We start from the raw sequence: 25,666 nt of genomic DNA on the forward strand, positions 1-25,666 counted from the left end.
AGAATTAATGAATGCATTGTAGGCATTGTCATTCATTCATTCATTCTTTCAACAAACATATATTATCATCTATTATCTATCAAGTCCTAGGATTGACTCTTATGGTTCAGCAGTGAATTAGATACAGTTCCTGCCCTCAAGAACCTTTAAGTTGACTGGAGAATCCAAACAAGTAAGTAGACAGATACAAGGTCCAGAGGTAAGTGCCAGAATATGAGTAATTAGTAAGAATGGTAGCCTAGCTTGGAAGAAGTAACAAAACCAAACAGAAGGGGTAAAATGCGGGGGTGGGGGGTGGCATATATTTTAGGCAGAAGAACCAATATAAATAAAGGCTCAGAACTATGAGAGAACCCTGATCGCTGGGAAGATGAACCAAAACTTAATTTTTGAAATGTGAGACCCCCACACCGTGAAATCACCAAAGAACCTTGCCTGACTGCTTAAAAGTTTTCCCTGGTTTGCACATGACAGAAGTTTGTAATTAATCAATTCTTTAACTCTAATGCATGATTTTACTACAACTGTATGTAGCATTAATGCAATGTGTGCTTTTTGCTTGTTCAATTTTAGATCCCCTAACTTCAGAGAGATTTGAAGAAATGAGAAAATATACCAAGAAAAGCTATCTAAGGGAAAGGGGTTTTCAGAAATATTACCTAAAAGGAATTGAGCAAAATGACTAAAAGGGCTTAGCTTGGAAAAGGCAGCATAAAGGAGTTGTTCGCTCTAAATATTCAATTACATAAATGATAAACGATATAGGGCAAGCATACTGAATTCTGAGTTTGTTAAGGAAAGAATACACAGAAATGGCTTGGAATCATGAGAACAGACTTAGTCACTGGCAGGAGACTTCTGCGCCTCAAGAGATATTAGCAAAAGCTAGCCAGTGAGTGTGCTGAGCTTCCCTGTCTGTAGACCGGCCTGCCCCACCCAAGGACTAAGATGGACTCTGTATTTTGGGATTACTGAAATCTAGGTCTGTCCCAGTCAAATGCCCAAGGTTACAAGGACTGTGTCTCTTTTATATCCATAATGCCTAGAACAGAACTTAGTACACTGTGGGTGCTTGAAAAATATCTGCTGAATGAATGAATGAACGGCCAGAGGGATGGGTTTGATGAGCCCCGAGTCCTTCCTCCGTTCCCTGGAGTCTCATCTGGAAACCATAGCCAAAGCCATGGCACTTAAGTTTCCTCTTGCCCAGAGATGTTTCCAGACTAGGAAAGCAAGAATAGCACTTACTGGAATATTACTTCAGCTGCTTGGGAATTGGTAGCATCTTCGTGTATTTTAAAGCAATCAGTACAAAGATTAAGTCTCTGCTATCCTACCTGGTCTAAGGAACTCAGGGGGGCTCTGACAGGCAGTGTCTGAGCAATTGCCCATAGGGTTCTTGGGTAGTTAAAAGAACAGGTTTTAGGTCACAAACAAGGGTGTTTCTTATTAATCTTTACTTCTCAATCATGTAAACGAGTCAAACTTCGCTTTAAAATGAAAGCAACTTGTACATAATTTGCTGACCTCATGAATCCAGTTCCAGACTTAACATTCTCTGCAGACTTTGGTGCGTTTTGAGATCTCTTTTGTGGGCCAGTATTTACCACTAGGTCCAATGCCAGAACGATAAGTAATAAATCAGTTCTCTAAACGCTTCCAAGGACTGAGCACTGCACAGGTTGAATAAGTGATTACCCTTGTGATTAACTTCTCAAGGAACTTCTTTTAAACTTTTCCACAAAATTTTCTGGATGCATACCAACACCACAGCCTGGGAGATTTACAGAAACACGGCCTGTTCCTTCCCTCTCAAATCAGGCTGTCAGCAGCCTTTACTGAGCGGCCACTGTCTATAGAGCTCATCTAATATCTCAGTTTGGCAAAAATATGGAGTCACTATCTAACAATAGTAATTCCTCACTGAACTAAAAAGGCAAGAATAAATGCAGCCCTGCTGTTGAAAAAACCAAATTTACTACTACTTACAAAATTTAAGGACCCTGTATGTCTGAAGGCTAAGGCGTGTGCCTTGGATGGTCAGTGATTCTGCTAGGAGAGTGTATTAAGCAGTCTGGTCCTACCATTATGTTCAGTATGTGCTTGTCCTGGGCCTCATGGTCCAGCCTCTCAGCCGTGTAGAGCATGCCAGTGCTGGGGTCAATCCGGAACTTCCTCATGCTGATGGAGTCGATGCTGCTGTGGACGGTGTAGCTCAGCTTGTGCTTCTCATCTCTGTCGGTGGCTTCAATCTGCAATATCTCCGTATCTGGAAGCACATCCTCGGAAATCGTCACATCGTAATTTGGCTGAGAGAATTCTGGGCCATTATCATTATTATCCAGCACTTTGATAAATACCTATAGTTGAAAGAAGACAAGCGTGATGACGAATGCCAGTCTACTCACTGCTAATGAAAGAGGCTCCCTCCTTCTCTCTTCCCTCCGTGTTCTTGGATCCCAGCTTCTAGCAGCTACTTCAGTATGTAGGAAGATTCTTATGAAAGCACTCTGTAATTAGAGGTTGACAATACACCAGTAGTTCACATCAGCAGGAACATAAACTATGAGGATCAATATTCTCACTGTTAACTGAACAGATGAGACAGCCCCTGGGGGTGGGGTGATAATTCCAGGAGATTATTTGAGGCTCAGTGTAAGAGATCACAAGGTGACCTTAGTTTGCTAAGTTCCTGTTATCTTACATTCTTGTTACGTGCTTCTTATAGCGGACGTAATGTGGAGGCAAGGACAGGATAAGTAAAAAAGAAGAGGCAGAGGAAAGGAAGGTGTGACTACAGAGGTCGCTCTCCTTCAGACAGGGAGTGTCTAGCAAAGAACGTGCTACTAATGATAGTTAAAATACGAAGTTCCCAATTAACGAACCCTTGAGTACTGATCACTCATCTTTGACAATGATCGATTCATGACTAATCTTGTTTCATCTTTATGCCCATTTTCATCCGCACCTGCTCCCTCATGGTATTTTGAAGCCAATCCCAGCCATCATATAATTTCATTGTACATATCTGAAAGATGGGGACTCAAAATAAACACACACATATTACACACACACACATACACACACACAACACCACTATTGCATCTAAATAGAGAAAACATTAAGGAATTTCTTAATGTCTTTAAACATTCAGTTGGTGTTCATACTTCTGCAGCTGTTTCTCAATGAGGTATATATGCTTGTGTACATGTGAATATATATTTTCAGTTTCTTTTAACCAGGGTATGCAAATAAAGTGCAGACATTACATTTGGTTGATATTTCCTTTATCTTTTAATTTGTAGGTTCTCCCTCTCTCTCCATCTGTTTCCATGCAATTTTTACGTTGTTATTGTTGGTGATCAAAAAATTGAGCCACTTTCCCTTCAGTTCCCACAGTCTGAATTCTGCTTAGTATCCCCATGGTTTTGTTCTACCTGTTCCTCTGTTCCCTGTATTTCCTATAACTTGGTAGTTTTATGTGGGAGACAATAAAATTCACATTCAATTTCCTTCTTCTCTCTCTATTTTTTTTTGACAAAATTCCCTCATGGGTGAGATAGTGTATTTCCATCTGGAGACACATAATATCTGGTTCTCTATCTTGTTCTGTGATATTAGCAGCCCCTGATGATCATGATATAGATAACACTGACTCATTAAACATGCAAAACAGTAATGTTTTATTTTAATTCTATGATTTCTTCCTTATTTATTAGCTACAATAGTTCTAAAAAGAAATTTCTTTTCAATTATTTGGTTACTCTGAAGTATACTTCATGTTGAAAAGAAAGGAGAATTCTTTTCCTTTATTTATCATTTCAAAATAATGAGTTGGTTCTCCAGCTCCTCCCAAAGTGATCGATGAGGTATTTTATTCAAGTATCATGAATTTAATCACATCTGCTGTGTTTCTGTTCATTGCAGTTACTGTATTTATTGATGCACACTCCTTGGTCATGGGGAGCCTCTTCAAGTTGGCTTTTGTGATGTTCTGACACAACCCAAGTAGTCTGTGATAGTTTCTTGCTTTCCAGTAATTGCTGCTGGTAATTTTTTCAGGGTCATCTTGTACATTTCTTCTGCCCCAGTCTTGAATTATCCATTTCTCCAAGAAGTATTGGTTTCTTTTTAGTTAGAAGTGGCATTTAGAGCCCACAGTCTGGTGCCAGGAATGCTTACTGCTGCTAGCTTTGCTATTTTCTCAGTGGACAGTCAGGAAAATGTTTTGTTTCTAATAACTGTTTCATGAGTTCATATTGATACTACTAATTCAAAATCAAGTTGTCAACAACCCCATCCATCAGTGGGCTGGCACCAGTCCTGGGACTCCCACCCCCAAGTCATGTAGTCAGCTAAACTGGGATCCAACCCCATCCACCAGTGGGCCAGCACTCACTGCATTTGGCAGGGCCTGGCAGCCAACTGGGCTGAGAGCCAGCCCACCTGTCAGCACATCCACAGTAGTCGACCTTGTCACAACAAAAGAGCCCATGCAGCCCACAGAGGAGGCACTGCTAGAACATATAGCCCTGGTGATAAGAGGGTAGTGTGCTTCTGGGCCACCTAGGACATCTCCTACACAAGACTACTTCTCCAAGATTGGGAAACATAATTGAACTACCTAATACATAAAACAAACACAGAAAATAAGGTAAAATGAAGAGACAGAGTAAAACATCCTAAATGAAAGAACAAGACAAAACCCCAGAAGAACAACTAAGCAAAGTGAAGATGAGGAATCTACCCCCATAGAGTTTAAGATGATGATCACAGAGATGCTTAACAAGCTTGGGGAAAGAACAGATGAGTGGAAAGAGAAGTTTAACAAAGAGTTAGAAAATATAAAGAAGAACCAGAGTTGAGGAATATAATAACTGAAGTAAAAAATACTCTAGAAGGAATCAACAGTAGATGAGATGATACAGAGGAAAGCATCAGTGAACTGGAAGACAGAATAGTGGAAATTTCCAGCTGAAAAAAAAATAAGGATAATATAAGAGACCTCTGGGACAACACCAAGCTCACTAGCAAGCATACTAAAGGTCCCAGAAGGAGAACAGAGAGAGAAAGGGGCAAAGAGCATACCTGAAGATATACTAGCTGAAAATTTTCCTAACCTGGGAAAGGAAACAGACCAGACACCCAGGTCCAGGAAGTACAGAGAGTCCACATCAAGACACATAGTAATTAAAATGTCAAAAACTAAAGATAAAGAGAGGTCCTTAAAAGCAGCAAGAGAAAAGCAACTAGTTATAAACAAAGGAACTCCTAAAAGACTATCAGCTGAATTTTCAGTAGAAAATTTGCAGGCCAGAAGGAAATGGCACAATATATTCAAGTGCTGAAAGGGAAAAAAACTACAACCAAAAATAATCTATCTGGTAAGGATATCATTCAGAATTGAAGAGAGATAAAGAGTTTTAAAGACCAGCAAAAGCTAAAGGAGTTCATCACCATTAAAACAACCTTACAGGAAATGTTAAAGGGATTTCTCTAAGTGGAAAGAAAAGGCCACAAGTAGAAATTTTAAAAACTATGAAGGGAAAAATCTCACTGGAAAAGGCAAAATATAGTAAAAGTAGTGGATCAAACACATATAGGTACTAGGAAGGTGAAAATGCAAAGGTAGTAGAATCATCTTTACCTACAATAAGTAGATAAGGAATACAGAAAATAAAAAAGATGTAAAATATGTTGTCAGAAACATAAAATGTGGGGGGGAAGGAGTAAAAGTGTACAGCCATTAGAATGCATTTGAGCTTAAGAAATCATCAACTTAAAATAGATGCTCATACATATAAGATGTTATATATGAATCTCATGCTAACCACAAACCAAAACCCTATAACAGACACAAAAAATAAAGATAAAAGAACCCAAACAAGCACTAAAGATAGTCAGCAAATCACAAGGGAAGATTCCAAGAAAAGAAAAGGAACAAAGAACTACAAAAAAAATGAAAAAGCAATTAACAAAATTGCAATAAGTACATATCCATCAATAATTACTTTAAATGGAAATGGACTAAATGCTCCAACAAAAGGCATACAGTGGCTGAATGGATAAAAAAAGAAAACGACCTACATATATGCTGTCTACAAGATACTCACTTCAGATTTAGAGACACATACAAACTGAAAGTGAGAGAATGGAAAAAGGTACTCCATGCAAATGGAAATCAAAAGAAGGCTTAGACAAAATAGACTTTAAAACAAAGACTGTAACAAGAGACGAAGGGCATTACATCATGTTAAAGGGATCAATCTAACAAGAAGATATAACAATTGTAAACATGTATTTACCCAACATAGGAACACATAAATACATATAGCAAGTATAAACAAACACAAAGCAAGAAAGTAACAGCAATATAATAATAGCATGGGACTTTAACACTCCATTTACATCAATGGACAGATCATCCAGACAGAAAACCAATAAGGAAACATTGGCCTTAAATGACACATTAACCAGATGGACTTAATTGCTATACACACACACACACACACACACACACACACCCCCTAGAATTAAGTCTATATATAGAGAGAACATTCCATTCAAAAACAACAGAATACACATTCTTTTCACATGCACGTGGAACACTTTCCAGTAGAGATCACATGCTAGCCTACAAGACAAGTCTCAAGTAAATTTAAGAATACTGAAATCATATCAAGCATCTTTTCCAAGCACTATATTTTGAAACTGGAAATCAACCACAAGAAAAAAACTGCAAAAAACACAAACACATAGAGGCTAAACAATATTCTATGAAACAACCAATGGGTCCCTGATTCCAAAGCTACAGTAATCAATGAAGTGTGGTATTGGCACCAGTACACAGATGTAGATCAACGGAACAGAATAGAAAGCCCAGAAATAAACCTATGTTATATGTTCCATTAATCTATGACAAAGCAGGCAGGAATATACAATGGTGAAAAGTCAGCCTCTTCAATAAATGGTGTTGGAAAAATTAGACAGCTATATGCAAAAGAATCAAGCTGAACTACTTTCTTACACCATACACAAAAATAAACTCAAAATGGATTAAAGACTTAAATGTAAGACTTGAAACCACAAAACTCTTAGAAGAAAACGTTGGTTTTAGCAATATATATATGTTTTTAATTTTAATTTTTTTCATTTTTATTTTTTAAGGACTTTTATTGAGATATAATTGACATACAATAAACTGCATATATTTAAAGTGTACAATTTTATTTTTTTATTATTACTAATGTATATATGGCAATCCCAATCTCCCAATTCACCCCACAGCAATATATTTTTTGAATATGTCTCTTCAGGCTATGGAAATAAAAGCAAAAAAACCCCAAAAAAAGCCCAAAACAAAAACAAATGGGACTACATCAACTGAAAAATATTTACACAGTGAAGGAAACTATCAACAAAACAAAATGGCAACTTGCTGAATGGGAAAAGATATCTGCGGGTGATATATCTGATAAGGGGTTAATATGCAAAATATATGAAAAACTCATACAACTCAACATCAAAAACCCAACCTGATTAAAAAATGGGCGGAGGACCTGAACAGACAGTTTTCCAAAGAAGACATACAGATGGCCAATGGACACATGAAAAGATGCTCAACATCACTAATCATTAGGGAAATGCAAATAAAAACCACAAGATATCACTTCACACCTGTCAGAACGGCTATTATCAAAAAGACCACAAACAACAAATGTTGGTGAGGAGACTGAACAAAGGAAACCCTTATTCACTGTTAGTAGAAATGTAAATTGGTGCAGCTGCTTTGGGAAACAGTATGGAGCTTCTTAAAAAAAATTAAAAATAGAACTACCATATGATCCAGCAATTCCACTTATGGGTATTTTTCTGAAGAAAAAAAGTACTAATTCGAAAAGACATATGTACCCTTATGTTCCCTGCAGCCTTATTTACTATAGCAAAGATATGGAAGCAAGCTAAGTGTCCATCAATAGATGAATGGATAAAGAAAGTGGGACACACACACACACACAATGGAATACTACTCAGCTATAAAAAAATAATGAAATCTTGCCATTTGTGACAATATGGATGGACATAGAGAGTATACGCTAAGCGAAATCTCAGAAAAAGACAAATACTCTATGATTTCAATTATATGTGGAATCTAAAAAACAAAACAAACATAACAAAACAGAAACAGACTCATAGATCCAGGTAACAAATTGGTGGTTGCCAGAGGGGAAAGAAGTGGGGAGATAAGTGAAACAAGTTAAGGGGATTAAAAGATACAAACTTCCAGTTACAAAAGAAATAAGCCACAAGGATGTAATGTGCAGCAAAGGGAATACAGTATAGTTGATAATATTATAGTAAATTTTTATGGTGACAAATGGTAAGTAGACTTATCATGGTGATCCTTTTGTAATGCATAAAAATATCAAGGCATAATATTGTACACCTGAAGCTAATACAATATTGTAAGTCAATTGTACTTCAATAAAAAAAAAAACAAAACAAAAAACAATATTAAGGTGCCTGTAAGGTTTTACTTAATCTCATTCTTTTTACATGTCTATCTTCTTTCTCCCATGATGACATTTCTCATGCTCAGTGACATCATAATTATTCACCTACCTGAATATTCACATATCTGAAATACATGCCCAGAAATTTCTGAATAACACCAACATTGTTATTATAATTGCATTACAATTATGGTCATTCAAAATAATTTAATATTATTTTGCAGTTCTTTTTGTCCTTCAGATTTATCCCACTAGGAGTATACAGTCAAATTAGTATGTGTATACCAAGTGTAAAATAGATTGCTAGTGGGCAGTTGCTGCATAACAAAGGGAGATCAAATCGATGAGGGGTGATGCCTTAGAGGACCAGGACAGGGAGGGTGGGAGGGAGTCACAGGAGGGAGGAGATATGGGGATATATGTATAAATACAGCTGACTCACTTTGGTGTACCTCAAAAGCTGGTACAAAAGTGTAAAGCGATTATATTCCAATAAAGAGCTTAAAAAAAAATTAGTATGTGTAAAGTCACTTAGAATAGTTCTACCCTGTGCATACATGCCCCCAGCTGGATACACATATATGTTCATCTGCTTCCATTTACTTTCAAATTTTAGACTTGGGTTTTTATAATTTAATTTTGTTTTATATTATATGTAAAATTACCAATGTTACATTTACAGAAAATATAGTCAAGCTTAGCTTCTGTATTTTCCCCTTTCATGTATTCCCTTCTCTGTCAGGTAACCTATTTTTTCAGTGATGTTACGTTTTAGCCATTTTATTAATATGAACATATTGTATACACTTCCCCTCAACAGGTTATTTCATTTAATATTATATTGATACTACTCAACTGAGGATAACTTTGTCTCCTGGGGTCATTTCACAATGTCTGGAGCCATTTTTGGTTGTCACAACCAGGGGAGGGATTTTCCTAGCCCTTAGTGGGTAGAGTGCAGAGGAGTTGCTAAATATCCTACAATGCACAGGATAGCCCCTTGCAGCAAAGAGCTATCTGACTCAAAATGTCAATAATGTCCCTGCTTTATATCACGAACACCATGCCACAGCAGTACAGAAATTTTCTTCCATGGATAGATGTACCATAGTTAACTCAGTCCTCTATTGATGTTCGTTCCTTATTTTGCTCTTCAAATGAGCGTGCAATGAAAAGCCTTGTGACTCCTTCTTGCAAGAGCACCAGAATTATGACTAACTGCTGGACAATCATTGACAGAAAGACACTGGAACTCACCAAAAAAGACACCCCACATCCAGAGACAAAGGAGAAGCCGCAATGAGACGGTAGGAGGCGTGCAATCGCGTTAAAATCAAATCCCATAAATGCTGGGTGGGTGACTCACAAACTGGAGAACAGTTATACTGCAGAAGTCCAGCCACTAAAGGGAGGGTTCTGAGACCCATGTCAGGCTTCCCAACCTGGGAGTCCAGCAACGGGAGGAGGAATCCCCAGAGAATCAGACATTGAAAGCCAGCGGGATTTGATTGCAGAACCTCCACAGGACTGGGGGAAACAGAGACTCCACTCTTGGAGGGCACACAAAAAAGTGTGCTCATCAGGACCCGGGGGAAAGAGCAGTGACCCCATAGGAGACTGAACCAGACCTACCTGCTGGTGTTGGGGGGTTGCCTGCAGAGGTGAGGGGCAGCTTGGCTCACCAAGGAGACAGGGGCACTGGAGGCAGGAGTTCTTGGAAGTGCTCATTGGCGTGTACCTTCCCAGAGTCTGCCATTAGCCCCACCAAAGAGCCTGTAAGCTCCAGTGCTGGGTAGTCTCGGGCCAAACAACCAACAAGGTGGGAACACAGCCCTACCTGTTGGCAGACAAGCAGATTAAAGTTTCACTGAGCTCTGTCCACCAAATTGGATTAAAGTCTTACTGAGCTCTGCCCACCCAGCCCTACCCACTATCAGTCCCTCTCATCAGGAAGCATGCACAAGCCTCCTAGATAGCTTCCTCCACAAGAGGGCAGACAGCAGAATTAAGCAGGATCAACAGTATTTAATCTTGTGGAACTGAAAACCACAGCCACAGAAAGATAGAGAAAATGAAAAAGCAGAGGACTTTGTACCAGATGAAGGGATAGGATAAAACCCCAGAAAAATAACTAAATGAAGAGGAGATAGGCACCCTTCCAGAAAAGGAATTCAGAATAATGATGGTGAAGATGATCTAGGATTTTGAAAAAAGACTGGATGCAAAAATGGAAAAGTTTACCAAAGACCTAGAAGAATTAAAGAACAAACAGAGATATGCAACACAATAACTGAAATGAAAAATACACTAGCAGAGGAAAAAGATGGCGGCGAAGTAGAGGGATGTGTCCCTCTACATAGATGCATTGGGAATACACCGAAGGACGCAATAATTCCTGCAGAGAACCAGCTGAACACCAGCAGACGGCCTCGGACGCCGGAAAGGACCGCAAGGAGCCCGACATCACTGGTAGGGAGGTATCTACGATGGCTCAAAGAGGGTGAAGTGGCGGAGCTGTGGCAGACAGGAGGGAGTGAGAAACATATGGAGGGTCCGCAGCGCAGCTTAGCATTCCCGGACCAGGATGTCGATCCACAGCTGAACAGAGGGTCCGGGAGCAGAAGTGTGGGAACCGGAGAGCTGGTTCAGGGTGAGAAACATTGTTGCCAGTAAGGTGACGGACCAAGAGGACAGGAGGGAAGAGGTCCACGGCGAGGAGTGCCTGCCCCTGAGAGCTGCCTGGCCATGATGGCGGCTTGAGGCTGTAGGCTCACGGGCGGGGGGGAGGAGCCACGTGCATAGCCTCTCTCTCTCTTTAGGCGCCTCTGCAACAGGCAGTGGAGAGAAGCCCCGCTGGTCACCTAAAGCGCTCAGGGATAACAAGCTCCCTCAGGCACTCAGGCGGGGCTAGATTAAAACCCCTTGGAATACTGGCAGCAGGGAGGCTGTTGAGAAAAACAACAATAACAACAACAAAAAACCCGAGAGCCGCCCAACTGTAAGACTTTCTGTTTACGCCTGAGCCACCGGCGTCCCTCTGCAACAGGCACCTCCAACCCCAACTGAAACAACAGTGTGCCACTGCTCACTCACTCCCAGGGGAAGGAACCACTATTGTACCCTCTCCCTCCCCACACACCGACGCTTACAGTCGAACAATAAAGGAACCTCTGCTGGTCACAGAATAATGCAAAAAAACCCAAGGCAAGTAGAAGGACACTTACAGCTGAGACTCTAAGGAAACAGAAATATTATCTGAGGCTTGGACAGTCTTCTATAAATACCTCTATTGCCAGGACAAGCAACCCCAAAAGTTTGGACAACCATGAGGAAACAAAGAAACACCATGCAGGCAAAGGAGCAGGAAAAAACCCCACAAGACCAAATAAATGAGGAGGAAATAGGAAAAATGCCTGAAAAAGAATTTAGAGTAATGATAGTAAAAATGATACAAAATCTCGATAACAAAATAGAGAAAGTACAAGAAACAGTTCATAAGAACTCAGAAAAACAAACAGCAATGGATAACAAAATAACTGAAATTAAAAATACTCTAGATGCTATAACCAGCAGAATGACTGAGGCAGAAGAATGAATAAGTGAGTTGGAAGATAGAATGGGGGAAATAACTGCCACAGAGCAAGAAAATGAAAAAAGAATAAAAAGAATAGAAGACAGTCTCAGAGACCTCAGTGATAACATTAAGCGTACCAACATTCGAATTATAGGCATCCCAGAAGAAGAAGAAAACAAGAGAGGGTCTGAGAAAATATTTGAAGAGGTTATAGTGGAAAACTTCCCCAACATGGAAAAGGAAAAAATTAACCAAGTCCAAGAAGCACAGAGAGCCCCATACACAATAAACCCAAGGAGAAATACACCAAGACACATATTAATCAAATTAACGACAATTAAACACAAAGAAAAAATATTAAAAGCAGCAAGAGAAAAGCAACAAACAATATATAAGGGAAAACCCATAAGGATAACAGCTGACCTTTCTGCAGAAACTCTGCAGGCCAGAAGGGAATGGCAGGATATACTGAAAGTCCTGAAAGAGAGAAACCTACAGCCAAGAATACTCTACCCAGCAAGAATCTCATTCAGATTCGACGGAGAAATCAAAAGCTTTACAGACAAGCAAAAGTTAAGAGAATTCAGCACCACACCAAACTAGCCTTACAACAAGTGCTAAAGGAACTTCTCTAAGTAGGACACACAAGAAAAGGAAAACACCTACAAATACAAACCCAAAACAATTAAGAAAATGATAATTGGAACACACATGTCAATAATCACTTTAAATGTAAATGGATTAAATGCTCCAACCAAAAGACACAGACTGGCTGAATGGATACAAAAACAAGACCCTTCTATATGCTGCCTACAAGAAACCCACTTCAGACCAAGGGATACACAGAGACTGAAAGTAAAGGGATGGAAAAAGATATTCCATGCAAATGGAAGTCAAAAGAAAGCTGGAGTAGCAATACTCATATCAGACAAATTAGACTTGAAAGTAAAGACGATCAAAAGAGACAAGGAAGGACACTACATAATGATCAAGGGATCCATTCAAGAAGAACATATCACAATGGTAAACATCTATGCCCCCAATATAGGAGCACCTCAATACATAAGGCAAATGCTAACAGCTATAAAAGGGGACATCAACAGGAACACAATAACAGTGGGAGACTTGAACACCCCACTTACATCAATGGACAGATCATCCAAACAGAAAATAAATAGACACACAAGCTTTAAATGACACATTAGACCATCTCGACTTCATTGATATTTATAGGACATTCCATCCAAAAACGACAGACTACACTTTCTTCTCAAGTGCACACGGAACATTTTCCAGGATAGATCACATCTTGGGTCACAAATCAAACCTCGGCAAATTCAAGAAAATTGAAATCATATCAAGCATCTTCTCAGACCACAACGCCATGAGACTAGATATCAATTACAGGGAAAAAACTGCAAAAAAGACAAACACATGGAGGCTAAACAATTCACTCCTAAACAACCAAGGAATCACTAAAGAAATCAAAGAGGAAATCAAAAAATATCTAGAAACAAATGACAATGAAAACACAACAACCCAAAACCTATGGGATGCAGCAAAAGCAGTTCTAAGAGGGAAGTTTATAGCAATACAGTCCTACCTTAAGAAACAAGAAAATTATCAAATAAAAAACCTAACCTTACACCTCAAACAACTAGAGAAAGAAGAACAAAGAAACCCCAAAGTGAGCAGAAGGAAAGAAATCATAAAGATCAGAGCAGAAATAAATGAAAAAGAAAGGAAAGAAACCACAAGAAAAATAAATAAAACTAAAAGCTGGTTCTTTGAGAAGATTAACAAAATTGATAAACCATTAGCCAGACTCATCAAGAAAAAAAGGCAGAAGATGCAAATCAACAGAATTAGAAATGAAAAAGGAGAAGTAACAACGGACACCTCAGAAATACAAAAGATCATGAGAGACTACTACAAGCAACTATATGCCAATCAATTGGATAACCTGGAAGAAATGGATACATTCTTAGAAAAATACAATCTTCCAAGACTGAACCAGGAAGAAATAGAAACCATGAACAGACCAATCACAAGTACAGAAATTGAGGCAGTGATTAAAAATCTCCCAACACACAAAAGCCCAGGACCAGATGGGTTCACGGGCGAATTCTATCAAACATTTCGAGAAGAGTTAACACCTATCCTTCTCAAACTCTTCCAAAATATTGCAGAAGGCGGAACACTTCCAAATTCATTCTACGAGGCTACCATCACCCTGATACCAAAACCAGGCAAAGATGTCACAAAAAAAAGAAAACTACAGACCAATATCACTGATGAATATAAATGCAAAAATCCTCAACAAAATACTAGCTAACAGACTCCAACAACACATTAAAAAAATCATACACCATGATCAAGTGGGGTTTATCCCTGGGATGCAAGGATTCTTCAATATACACAAATCAATCAACGTGATACATTATGTCAACAAATTGAAGAATAAAAACCATATGGTTATCTCAATAGACGCACAAAAAGCTTTTGACAAAGTTCAACATCCATTTATGATAAAAGCTCTCCAGAAAATGGGCACAGAAGGAAATTACCTCAACATAATAAAAGCCATATATGAAAAATCAAAAGCCAACATCATTCTCAATGGGGAAAAACTGGAAGAATTCCCTCTAAGAACAGGAACAAGACAAGGGTGTCCACTCTCACCATTATTATTCAACATAGTTTTGGAAGTTTTAGCCACAGCAATCAGAGAGGAAAAGAAATCAAAGGAATCCAAATTGGATAAGAAGAAGTCAAATTGTCACTCTTTGCAGATGACATGATATTATATATAGAAAACCCTAAAGACTCTACCAGAAAACTGCTAGCACTCATTGATGAGTTTAGTAAAGTAGCAGGATACAAAATTAATGCACAGAAATCTCTTGCATTCCTATACACTAACAACGGAAGAGCAGAAGGAGAAATTAAGGAAACTCTCCCATTCACCATTGCAACCAAAAGAATCAAATACCTAGGAATAAACCTGCCTAAGGAGGCAAAAGATCTGTATGCAGAAAACTTTAAGACAGTGCTGAAAGAAATCAAAGATGACACAAACAGATGGAGGGACATACCATGTTCCTGGATTGGAAGAATCAACATCGTGAAAATGACTGTCCTACCCAAAGCAATTTACAGATTCAATGCAATCCCGATCAAATTACCAATGGCATTTTTCACAGAACTAGAGCAAGAAATCTTACAATTTGTATGGAAATGCAAAAGACCCCGAATAGCCAAAGCAATCTTGAGAAGGAAAAATGGAGTTGGTGGAATCAGGCTTCCTGACTTCAAACTATACTACAAGGCCATAGTGATCAAGACAGTATGGTACTGGCACAAAAATAGAAAGGAAGATCAATGGAATAGAATAGAGAACTCAGAAGTAAGCCCAAACACATATGGGCACCTTATCTTTGACAAAGGAGGCAAGAATATACAATGGAAAAAAGACAGCCTCTTCAATAAGCGGTGCTGGGAAAATTGGACAGCAACATGTAAAAGAATGAAATGAGAACACTTCCTAACACCATACACAAAAATAAACTCCAAATGGATTAAAGACCTAAAGGTAAGGCCAGACACTATAAAACTCCTAGAGGAAAACATAGGCAGAACACTCTATGGCATACATCAAAGCAACATCCTTTTTGACCCACCTCCTAGAATCATGGAAATAAAATCAAGAATAAACAAATGGGCCCACATGAAACTTAAAAGCTTTTGCACAGTGAAAGAAACCATAAACAAGACTAAAAGGCAACCCTCAGAATGGGAAAAAATAATTGCCTGTGAAACAATGGACAAAGGATTAATCTCCAAAATATACAAGCAGCTCATGAAGCTTAATACCAAAAATGCAAATAACCCAATCCACAAATGGGCAGAAGACCTAAATAGACATTTCTCCAAAGAAGACATACAGATGGCCAACAAACACATGAAAAGATGCTCAACATCACTCATCATCAGAGAAATACAAGTAAAAAACCACAATGAGGTATCACCTTACACCAATCAGAATGGCCATCATCACAAAATCTGGAAACAACAAATGTTGGAGAGGGTGTGGAGAAAAGGGAACTCTCCTGCACTGTTGGTGGGACTGTAAGTTGGTACAGCCACTATGGAAAACAATTTGGAAGTTCCTTCAAAAACTACAAATAGAACTACCATATGATCCAGTAATCCCACTCCTGGGCATATACCCAAAGAAAACCATAATCCCAAAAGAAACATGTACCATAATGTTTATTGCAGCACTCTTTACAATAGCCAGGACATGGAAGCAACCTAAATGCCCATCAACAAGTGAATGGATACAGAAGATGTGGCATATATATACAATGGAATATTACTCAGCTATAAAAAGGGATGAGATGGAGCTATATGTCATGAGGTGGATAGACCTAGAGTCTGTCATACAGAGTGAAGTAAGTCAGAAAGAGAAAGACAAATGTTGTATGCTAACTCACATACACGGAATCTAAAAATGGTACTGATGAACTCAGTGACAAGAACAAGGATGCAGATGCAGATAATGGACTGGAGAACTCGAGGTTTGGGAGGGGGCGGGGGGTGAAGGGGGGGCGGGGGGTGAAGGGGAAGCTGAGACGAAGCGAGAGAGTAGCACAGACATATATATACTACCAATTGTAAAATAGATAGTCAGTGGGAAGTTGTTGTATAACAAAGGGAGTCCAACTCGAGGATGGAAGATGCCTTAGAGGACTGGGGAGGGGAGGGTGGGGGGGACTTGAGGAGGGGGGGAGTCAAGGAAGGGAGGGTATATGGGGATATGTGTATAAAAACAGTTGACTGAACTTGGTGTACCCCCCAAAAAAATAATAAATAAAAAAATAAAGTTAAAAAAAAAAAAAAAAGCAAAATACACTAGAAGGAACCAATAGCAGATTAACTGAGGCAGAAGGGCAAATAAGTGACCTGGAAGACAGAATGGTGATCATCACTGATGCGGAAAAGAATAAAGAAAAAAGAATGAAAAGAACTGAAGACAGCCTAAGAGACCTCTGGGACAATGTTAAGCACACCAACATTCGCATTATAGGGGTCCCAGAAGGAGAAGAGAGAGAGAAAGGACCCAAGAAAATATTGGAAGAGATTATCATTGAAAACTTCCCTAACATGGGAAAGGAAATAGCCACCCAAGTCCAAGAAGCGCAGAGAGTCCCAGGCAGGATAAACCGAAGGAGAAACATGCCAAGACATATAGTAGTCAAACTGACAAAAATTAAAGACAGAGAAAAGTTATTAAAAGCAACAAGGGAAAAACAACAAATAACATACAAGGGAACTCCCATAAGGTTAACAGCTGATTTCTCAGCAGAAACTCTGCAAGCCAGAAGGGAGTGGCATGATATATTTAAAGTGATGAAAGGGAAGAACCTACAACCAATAATACTCTACCCAGCAAGGATCTCATTCATATTCAACGGAGACATGGAAAGCTTTACAGACAAGCAACAGCTAAGAGAATTCAGCACCACCAAACCAGCCCTACAACAAATGCTAAAGGAACTTCTCTAAGTGGGAAACACAAGAGAAGAAAAGGACCTACAAAAACAAAAACAAAACAATTAAGAAAATGGTAATAGGAACGTGCATATTGATAATTACCTTGAATGTAAATGGACCAAATGCACCAATCAAAAGACACAGACTGACTGGCTGAATGGATACAAAAACAAGACCCATATATATGCTGTCTCCAGGTGAGCCACTTCAGACCTAGGGACACATACAGACTGGAAGTGAGGGGATGGAAAAAGATATTCCATGCAAATGAAAATCAAAAGAAAGCTGGAGTAGCAATACTCATATCAGATAAAACAGATTTTAAAATAAAAAATGTTACAAGAGACAAGAAAGGACATTACATAAAGATTAAGGGATCAATCCAAGAAGAGGAGATAACAATTATAAATATATAGGCACCCAATATAGGAGCACCTCTATACATAAGGCAAATGCTAACAGCTATGAAAGGGGAAATGCAAGGCAGAAATAGAGACACAGATGTAGAGAACCAACATATGGACACCAAGTGGGGAAAGCGGGGAGGGTTGGGGGGAATGAATTGGGAGATTGGGATACCAAATTGTACATTCTAAATATATGCTGTTTATTGTCTGTTAACTGTATCTCAATAAAAGTTCTTAAAAAAAAAAAAAAAGAAAAGCCTTGTGCTTGTGTCTTTTCACATTTTTGCTAACATATATTTGTGTCCCTAGAATTGGGATTGCTGGATCAAAGAAGAAGTGCTTATATGGTTTTATGAGATACTTTCCATGTTCCCCTACCCATAAATTTGATCACTTTGCCTTTCTATAGCAATATATAAGAATGACTGTCCTCCCACAGCCTTGCCAACAGGGTATGCAATAAAACTTTTGGATTTTTGGCCAATCTGATAGGAGAGAAATGGCATCTCAATGTATTTTAAATTTTCCTTTCTCTTGTTACAGTGTGGTTGAGCATCTTTTTGTATGTCTAAGAACCACCTGAATTTCTTTTTCTGTTAAAACTATATCAGCTCATGCTTCTACAATGTCCTTTTTTCCCCTTATTTTGGAAGCATGATGATATAAGTAGCAAATGTTTCCAGTTTTGTCATTTATTTTTATTTTGCTCATGGTAATTTTTTTGCCATGCAAAAGATTTTATTTTTATTTTCATGTAGTTGAATGCATCAATTTTTTTCCCTTATTGTTTCTGGATGTTATAGTTTAGAATATTTTCTACATTTCCAGGTTTTGGTTATCACACTTATTTTTTAAAAATTGAATTTAATTGCTTCTTTTTCTTACATTTATATCTCTAATCCATTGGAATTTTTCCTAGTATATTATGTGAGGAATGGATCCAGTTTTATTTTTTTTCCACATGGCTCTCCATTTATTTCAATGCTACTTTTTAGAAGACCATCACTTCCTCAGGGATTTGAGAAGCCACTTTTACTCTATACTAAATTTACATATGCAAGTAGTATATTTCTGACTTTTCTATTTTGTTCCATTGGTTCATCTGTCTTTTCATGCATCTATATCAAAATGTTTTAATTATAGAGGCTTTATAGTATTTTTTCCCTTCCAGTTTTCTTGAGATATAATTGACATAGAGCACTGTGTAAGTTTAAGGTTGTATACATAATGATCTGACTTACATACATCATGAAGTGATTATCATAATGAGTTTAGTGAACACCTATCATCTTGTATAGATACAAAATTAAAGAAATAGAAAAAACATTTTTCTTTGTGATGAAAACCCTTAGGATTTACTCTCAACACATTTCATATATAACATATAGCAGCATTAATTACATTTTCATGTTGTACATTACATCCCTAGCACATATTTATCTTATAACTAAAAGTTTGTACCTTTTTACTACCTTCATCCAATTGCCCCTCTCCCTCCCAACTGTCTTTGGTAACCACAAATCTGATCTCTTTTTCTATGCGTTTGTTTATGTGTTTGCTTTTGAAGTCAAATTGACCTACAACACTATGTTAGTTCCTGGTGCACAAATAGTGATTTGATATTCCCTTTATATGCATTTTAATTGCTTGGAAAAGCCACACCTTCTCTTTGTTCTTTTCAGGATTTTCTTGGTTATTCTTGATTGTTTCTTTCTCTCTCTCTTTCTTTCTTTCTTTCTTTCTTTCTTTCTTTCTTTCTTTCTTTCTTTCTTTCTTTCTTTCTTTCTTTCTTTCTTTCTTTTCTTTCTTTCTTCCTTTCTTTCAAGTCTTTATTGAGTTTGCTACAATATTGCTTCTGTTTTATGTTTTGGTTTTTTGGTCGCAAGGCATGTGGTATCTTAGCTCCCTGACCAGGGATCAAACCCGCACCCCTTGCATTGGAAGGTGAAGTCTTAACCACTGGACTGCCAGGGAACTCCTGATTGTTGTTATTCTAAATTAACTTTATATTCATCTGCTTTATCACCTGACAAAACGATAACATTTTAAATTGGGATTCTGTTAAAAGTACAGGATAATTAAGGGAGAACTAATTTTTTTATGATGGAGTCTTCCTATCCAAGAACATAATTTGTCCTTTCTTATTTGTTCAAATCTACTATTTTGTTTTTCAGGAGTGTTTTAGTTTTCCTCAAATGGGTTTTGAACACTTTTAAAGTTTATATATGTGCTAACCTAAATGTGTTCTTTTTCATTACACTTTTTCACTGTTTGTTTTTTCTTTTGGAGGGGCAGGCTATATATGTAGGCAATTAATTTTCATATGCTGAATTTATAACCTGTTACTTTACTAATTTTCCTATCACTTGAAGTAGTTTTTCCATTCCCCCTTGGAGCCTTTCAGATATATAATCACAGTATATGCAAATAGAGATCAGTTTACCTTTTTTTTTTTTTTTTTTTTAACAATTCTTACAACACAAATTGCTTATCTTAGCTAATTGTGTTGGCTAATACTTACAGCACAATGTTAAACAGTAGTGGAAACAGTGATTTTCTTGTCTTATTCCTGACTAATAAGAAAGCCTTTACTGGTTCTCCATTAAATAATATGCAGGCAATTGTCTGCATTCTAGAAAACTATTTACTTTTAGAAATAAATTTAGTCAGACCATGGTTGTTCTTATAAATAACTGTACTATCCATCATTTTGGTGGAGATGTGCTTTTTTGAGTGAGAGGAAAAGGGTGGTGCTATGACTTCTGTGCCAGGATAACTTGTCATGGGAGTGAGCTTGACATGGGGACAAGCTTTGCTTGTAGTTTATGGTAGAAAAAGTTTAGAGAAGTGTGCCTATAGCATTTTGGGTATTGTTTAATCTCCACTGTATTTGGAAAGCCATACTAGATTCTTTGAATGCCAATTCTTTCCCTTAAAAAGTTCCAGTTAACTTAGTCAAGATGCTAAAATATTTGTGTTCACAGAAGCAGTTATATTAATGGTATAAAAGAGCCTTTCCGGCCAGCAAGCCTGCCCTGACCTTCCTGAAGTTTCAAAGTTGATGTGCTCTTGAAAAGCTTGCCTCTTTCTGCTTGCTTTGTCCTGAGCCTAATCTACAGTCAGAACAAGTGTTTCTCTGTAAAAGACTTCCTTTTCCTCATTTGCTTTTTATTTCCCACAGTTGGGGCCATTTGTGAGCTCCTGAACTACCAAACAAAGCAAAGTAACTCTCAAAGATGTTGTGTTCAAAATGGTAATTGAAAGGCCTAAATAAATACAATGGATTCAAAGCAGGAGGAAACCTGAGTGTGGGAAGTCTCTTCAGAGCTGGTTTCAATGCTGCCCACCATAAACACTCTGGGTTTTGCGGGCTCGTCTAAGTCTGGGTAGATGCCAAGCCCAGCTTTACAAAGGCTCATGGCATGAAGTGTCCATGGAGTGAGTTGCCGGGTAAGGCCTCTATCTTTTATTAGAACCAATTAAATCCTGAATTACTGAAAATTCTGTTCTGCCTCTGTTTGCATTTAAAAACCATATTTAAAACATTCTATAGGATGATTTCAAGGATGATGCCTCTTGTATTTTCTCCAAGCTTAAAAATTTTGTTTTTGAATGCATAAGGAGAAAAATCATGTCAGCACGTGCTTGTTTTCTAGTTTATAAACCTGCATCACATTCATTTCTTAAACTTCATTATCTCTAGTTCATCAGTGAGGAAAATGAGAATCAGAGAAGTTAAGGGATGTGCCCAAGTCATCAGGGCAAGGCCACACTCAAACCTAGGTCTTACGGAACCAATTCTGTATGCATTCTATCCAGGGTTTCCACGTGCACTTAAATTATATATGCATTAATTATAAACGGACAAAACATACCTGTGAACAAATGTGTGCAATTATTATGTACCTTGCCATACAGATATCCTAATTTACAAAGCAGATAATTGACATGACCATTCTCATTTCAGAAACATTCATCATGGGATTATTCTGAGCAGAAAGTTCCCTGCTGCCTTTAAAATTAGAATCCATTTTCAAGAACTGATTTACTCATAAGTCGTCAGGCACGGATCTATTAATACCATGAGGTTTTATCATTATTATTTTTTAACAGAAAGTCTCACAGTAGAGTTGGCTTGCTGCCTTATTTCCTCTATGTAATTGCACTGGTTCTAGCACTGTCCTAACCTAAACACACAAGGAAGCTTTGGGCCACTGCCTCTTTCACCTGCTAAGAGGCAGATGATGTTGAAGGAAACAAAAGAAAACCCTCAATGAGGGTGTCCCTTGAAAGCGCCTGGATCCAGGGATCATGCAGCAGCATTAGCAAAAGTGATTCGTTTCTAACCTCCACCCCCTTTTAGGCAGATGCGCGGTGGAGGAAAAGGATAAGACAAAATCCACATCTTCAAGGTAAAGTCTGCTTTTTAAGGAAGGAGACCAGTTAGGAACTCCCAGCATCACCTAGAGATAAAAGAGGAATGGAATCCCCATGGCTGTCAAGGGCAAGGCTAACCCAGGAACGCACATCACGGACCTCCAGCCCCAGGGAATATGGACCCGCTGGCAGGAAGACTTAGCGGCCAATCTCAATTAACTGCCTTTGTGGGGCTTAAGAAATGTGGAGTGTCATACAGAGTGAAGTAAGTCAGAAAGAGAAGGACAAATATTGTATGCTAACTCACATACACGGAATCTAAAAATGGTACTGATGAACTCAGTGACAAGAACAAGGACACAGGTGCAGAGAATGGACTGGAGAACTCGAGGTTTGGGAGGGGGCGAGGGGTGAAGGGGAAGCTGAGATGAAGCGAGAGAGTAGCACAGACATATATATACTACCAACTGTAAAATAGATAGCCAGTGGGAAGTTGTTGTATAACAAAGGGAGTTCAACTCGAGGATGGAAGATGCCTTAGAGGACTGGGATGGGGAGGGTGGGGGGGACTCGGGGGAGGGTGGGGGGGAGTCAAGGAAGGGAGGGAATACGGGGATATGTGTATAAAAACAGATGATTGAACTTGGTGTACCCCCAAAAAATAATTAATAAATAAATAAAATTAAAAAAAAAAAAAAAAAGAAATGTGGAGATGACCTGAAAGAGATTTTTAATCTCAAGTTTGGCTGTGGAGCATACAAATACAAGCATATTTTCATATCTTTATAAATCAAAGCAGGACTTGACTAAGAAATGCATATTAAAATCACAAAAGCACATGAGTCCCTGAATAAAATCGATGTAATTTTTAGATTATTGTTTGGGCATGAATATTTCTACTGCCTTTCATGAATAACAATAAAAGCCACACACATAATATTTTATAGTTAGGAGGTATATTATTTCAATTTTAAGTTGAGAAAAGAATACAGTAATAAAACCTACACGTGTCTGACACGTCACAGATCTCATGATACCTCATAAAATCTTATTTTAGTCTTACAATAACCCATGAGGTATGTAAGATCTTACTCCCATTATGTCAGAGAAACTGAGTCTCACAAAGATAGAACTTCCTTCTGTGGTAACACAGACAACCATTGGCTAAGTGCTGACTTTGAATTTGGGCCACCTGATTCAGGGTCAGTGCTCCTTCCACTAGATCAAAGCCTTCTCCTAATGAATTAAGCTGTATATTTTGTATACATAGATATGTAGGGGAAAGTTCCTGAGATGGTATCTGATTTTGAGATGGGAGAAATGGGTTTGTATCTCTTTATCTGTGTACACCTAGGGCAGCCACCTAATCTGTCTGTGCCTCAGTTTCTCACTGGAAAAAGGATGTAATGATGAAACCTGATTGAGTTACTCCCAGGGTGTCAGGGAAATGAAGCTTAGAATGAAGATGGTTAAGTTTATTATGCAAATAACAAGGGTTATGTATTACTATGAATTCTCATCCCTTGGTCTTCTGAAAGAGCCAAGTTCTAGATTTATTTAAATCTGCTATGAAAATGCAGCAACTCATATGGGTTTGGTAAACATATGGGGAAAGTTGTTAAAATTCCTCGTTTCTCATCCTTGGTAATGTGTGTCTCTGTGGTCCATAAGCTCAGTGGATGGAAGGGAGGTCTATAAAGAGGTTGGGGTATTTTGCTCTCTTCCTGGCATGTATGACCGGCTATGAGACATTCCAATGGCCATAGGTGGCACCATGTTTGCTGGGCAGCCATCTTTAAAAGTGTCCCCCTCATGACCAGTAGATCCAGGTGAGTGTCTCATCCTGTCTTAGAATAGGTAGCAAAGATGTAATCGTACTTTTGAGAGGCAGCACAGTGTAGTGGTTGAAAGTGCAGAGCAGGCTCTGGAATCCAACTGCCTGCATTTGAACCCTGATTTATTCAAGTTACTTAAACCCATTTTACCTCAATTTCCTTATCTGTAAAATGGGGATGCCAGCAGGGGATTATTTTCCTATTTCTAACATAACAAACTATCACAAACTTAGCAGTTTAAAACAATACCCATTTATTACCTCCTAGTTCTGTCGGTCAGAAGTTTGAGTATAGTGTGGCTTAGGGTCTCACAAGCCCGAAATCAAGGGGTCCTCAGAGACGTGTTCCCTTCTGGAAGCTCTGGGGATGAATCAGTTCCAAGGCCACTCATGTTGTTGGCTGTATTCAGTTTCTTGAGGTTAAAGACCTGAGGTCCCTCCTTCCTTGCTGGCTGTCAGCGGGATCCTCTCTCAGATCCTTAAGGCTGCCTACATCCCTTGCTGTGTTGCGTCTTCTGTATTCAAACTAGCGATGATGTTTCAAATCCTACCACATTTGCAATCTCTGACTTCCCCTTCTGCTGTATCTCTTCCGACTCTAGCTGGACAAAGTCATCTGCTTAAGGACTCACGTGATTAGATTGGGTCCTCTGGATAATCTAGGGGAGTGTCACATCTTAAGATCTGTAACCTTAATTACATCTGCAGTGTCCCATTTGCCATGCAACAGAACATATTTACAAACTCTGAAGACTAGGAGGACATAGACATCTTAGGTGTGGGATGGGGTATATTCTGCCCACCACAAATAGTACCTGCCTCATAGAGTACTTGTGAGAGTTAAATGAGTTTTTTTGTTTTTGAGTATAATATAAACAACACTTGAGTTGAGTATAATATAAACACTTGTTTCACTCCACTGTAGTCATTATCCTTTTTGATGCTCAAATTATTCCATCTTCGACCAGTGGAAGGGAGTTCAAGTTGTCTTTTGTCACATTCTAATAAGATTCCACTAGCCGTTTCTGGCAGGATAAGATGCCCAGGCTTCTGCCCCAAAGCTGCAATCAGCTATTTCTACAAGGAATCCTTGTAGATTCCTTTTCTTGGGAAATGGTATATAGAGACCACAGTCTGGGTGCTAAGAGTAGAATCCCTCTTCAAGTGGACTTGCAGTGCTCTTGTCTGTTTGCATAGGAAGCTCATCCTTGTTAGTGTCTCATTATTCCTGTTCCTTAGGAACCTCTGGTTCCACCTGGATAATTCTCCCTTCCTCTATTATAACAGCCACTGTTCCTGTGATTCCGCCCCTTTCCGCCAACTAGACTATCCCACCTCTCTCAATCTTTTCACTCTTCCCTTCTAAGCCAGACACCCTTTCTCATCTCTGGCCTTCTACGACATC

The 25,666-nt window shown here is 38.6% G+C and overlaps 1 protein-coding gene across 3 annotated transcripts in view; it reads right to left on the minus strand.

Moving 5' to 3' along the window:
- Window positions 1-25,666, minus strand: part of FAT3 (FAT atypical cadherin 3) — a 540,254-nt gene that overhangs the window by 99,602 nt on the left and 414,986 nt on the right. For all 3 annotated transcript variants that reach the window (XM_057695201.1, XM_057695200.1, XM_057695199.1), the window contains one exon: window positions 2,085-2,360. In XM_057695201.1, the coding sequence (XP_057551184.1) occupies window positions 2,085-2,360 (276 nt within the window). The remainder of the gene's footprint in view (window positions 1-2,084; window positions 2,361-25,666) is intronic.

This window comes from Hippopotamus amphibius, chromosome 9 (genome assembly GCF_030028045.1).
Source record: "Hippopotamus amphibius kiboko isolate mHipAmp2 chromosome 9, mHipAmp2.hap2, whole genome shotgun sequence".
NCBI classification, from domain to species: domain Eukaryota; kingdom Metazoa; phylum Chordata; class Mammalia; order Artiodactyla; family Hippopotamidae; genus Hippopotamus; species Hippopotamus amphibius.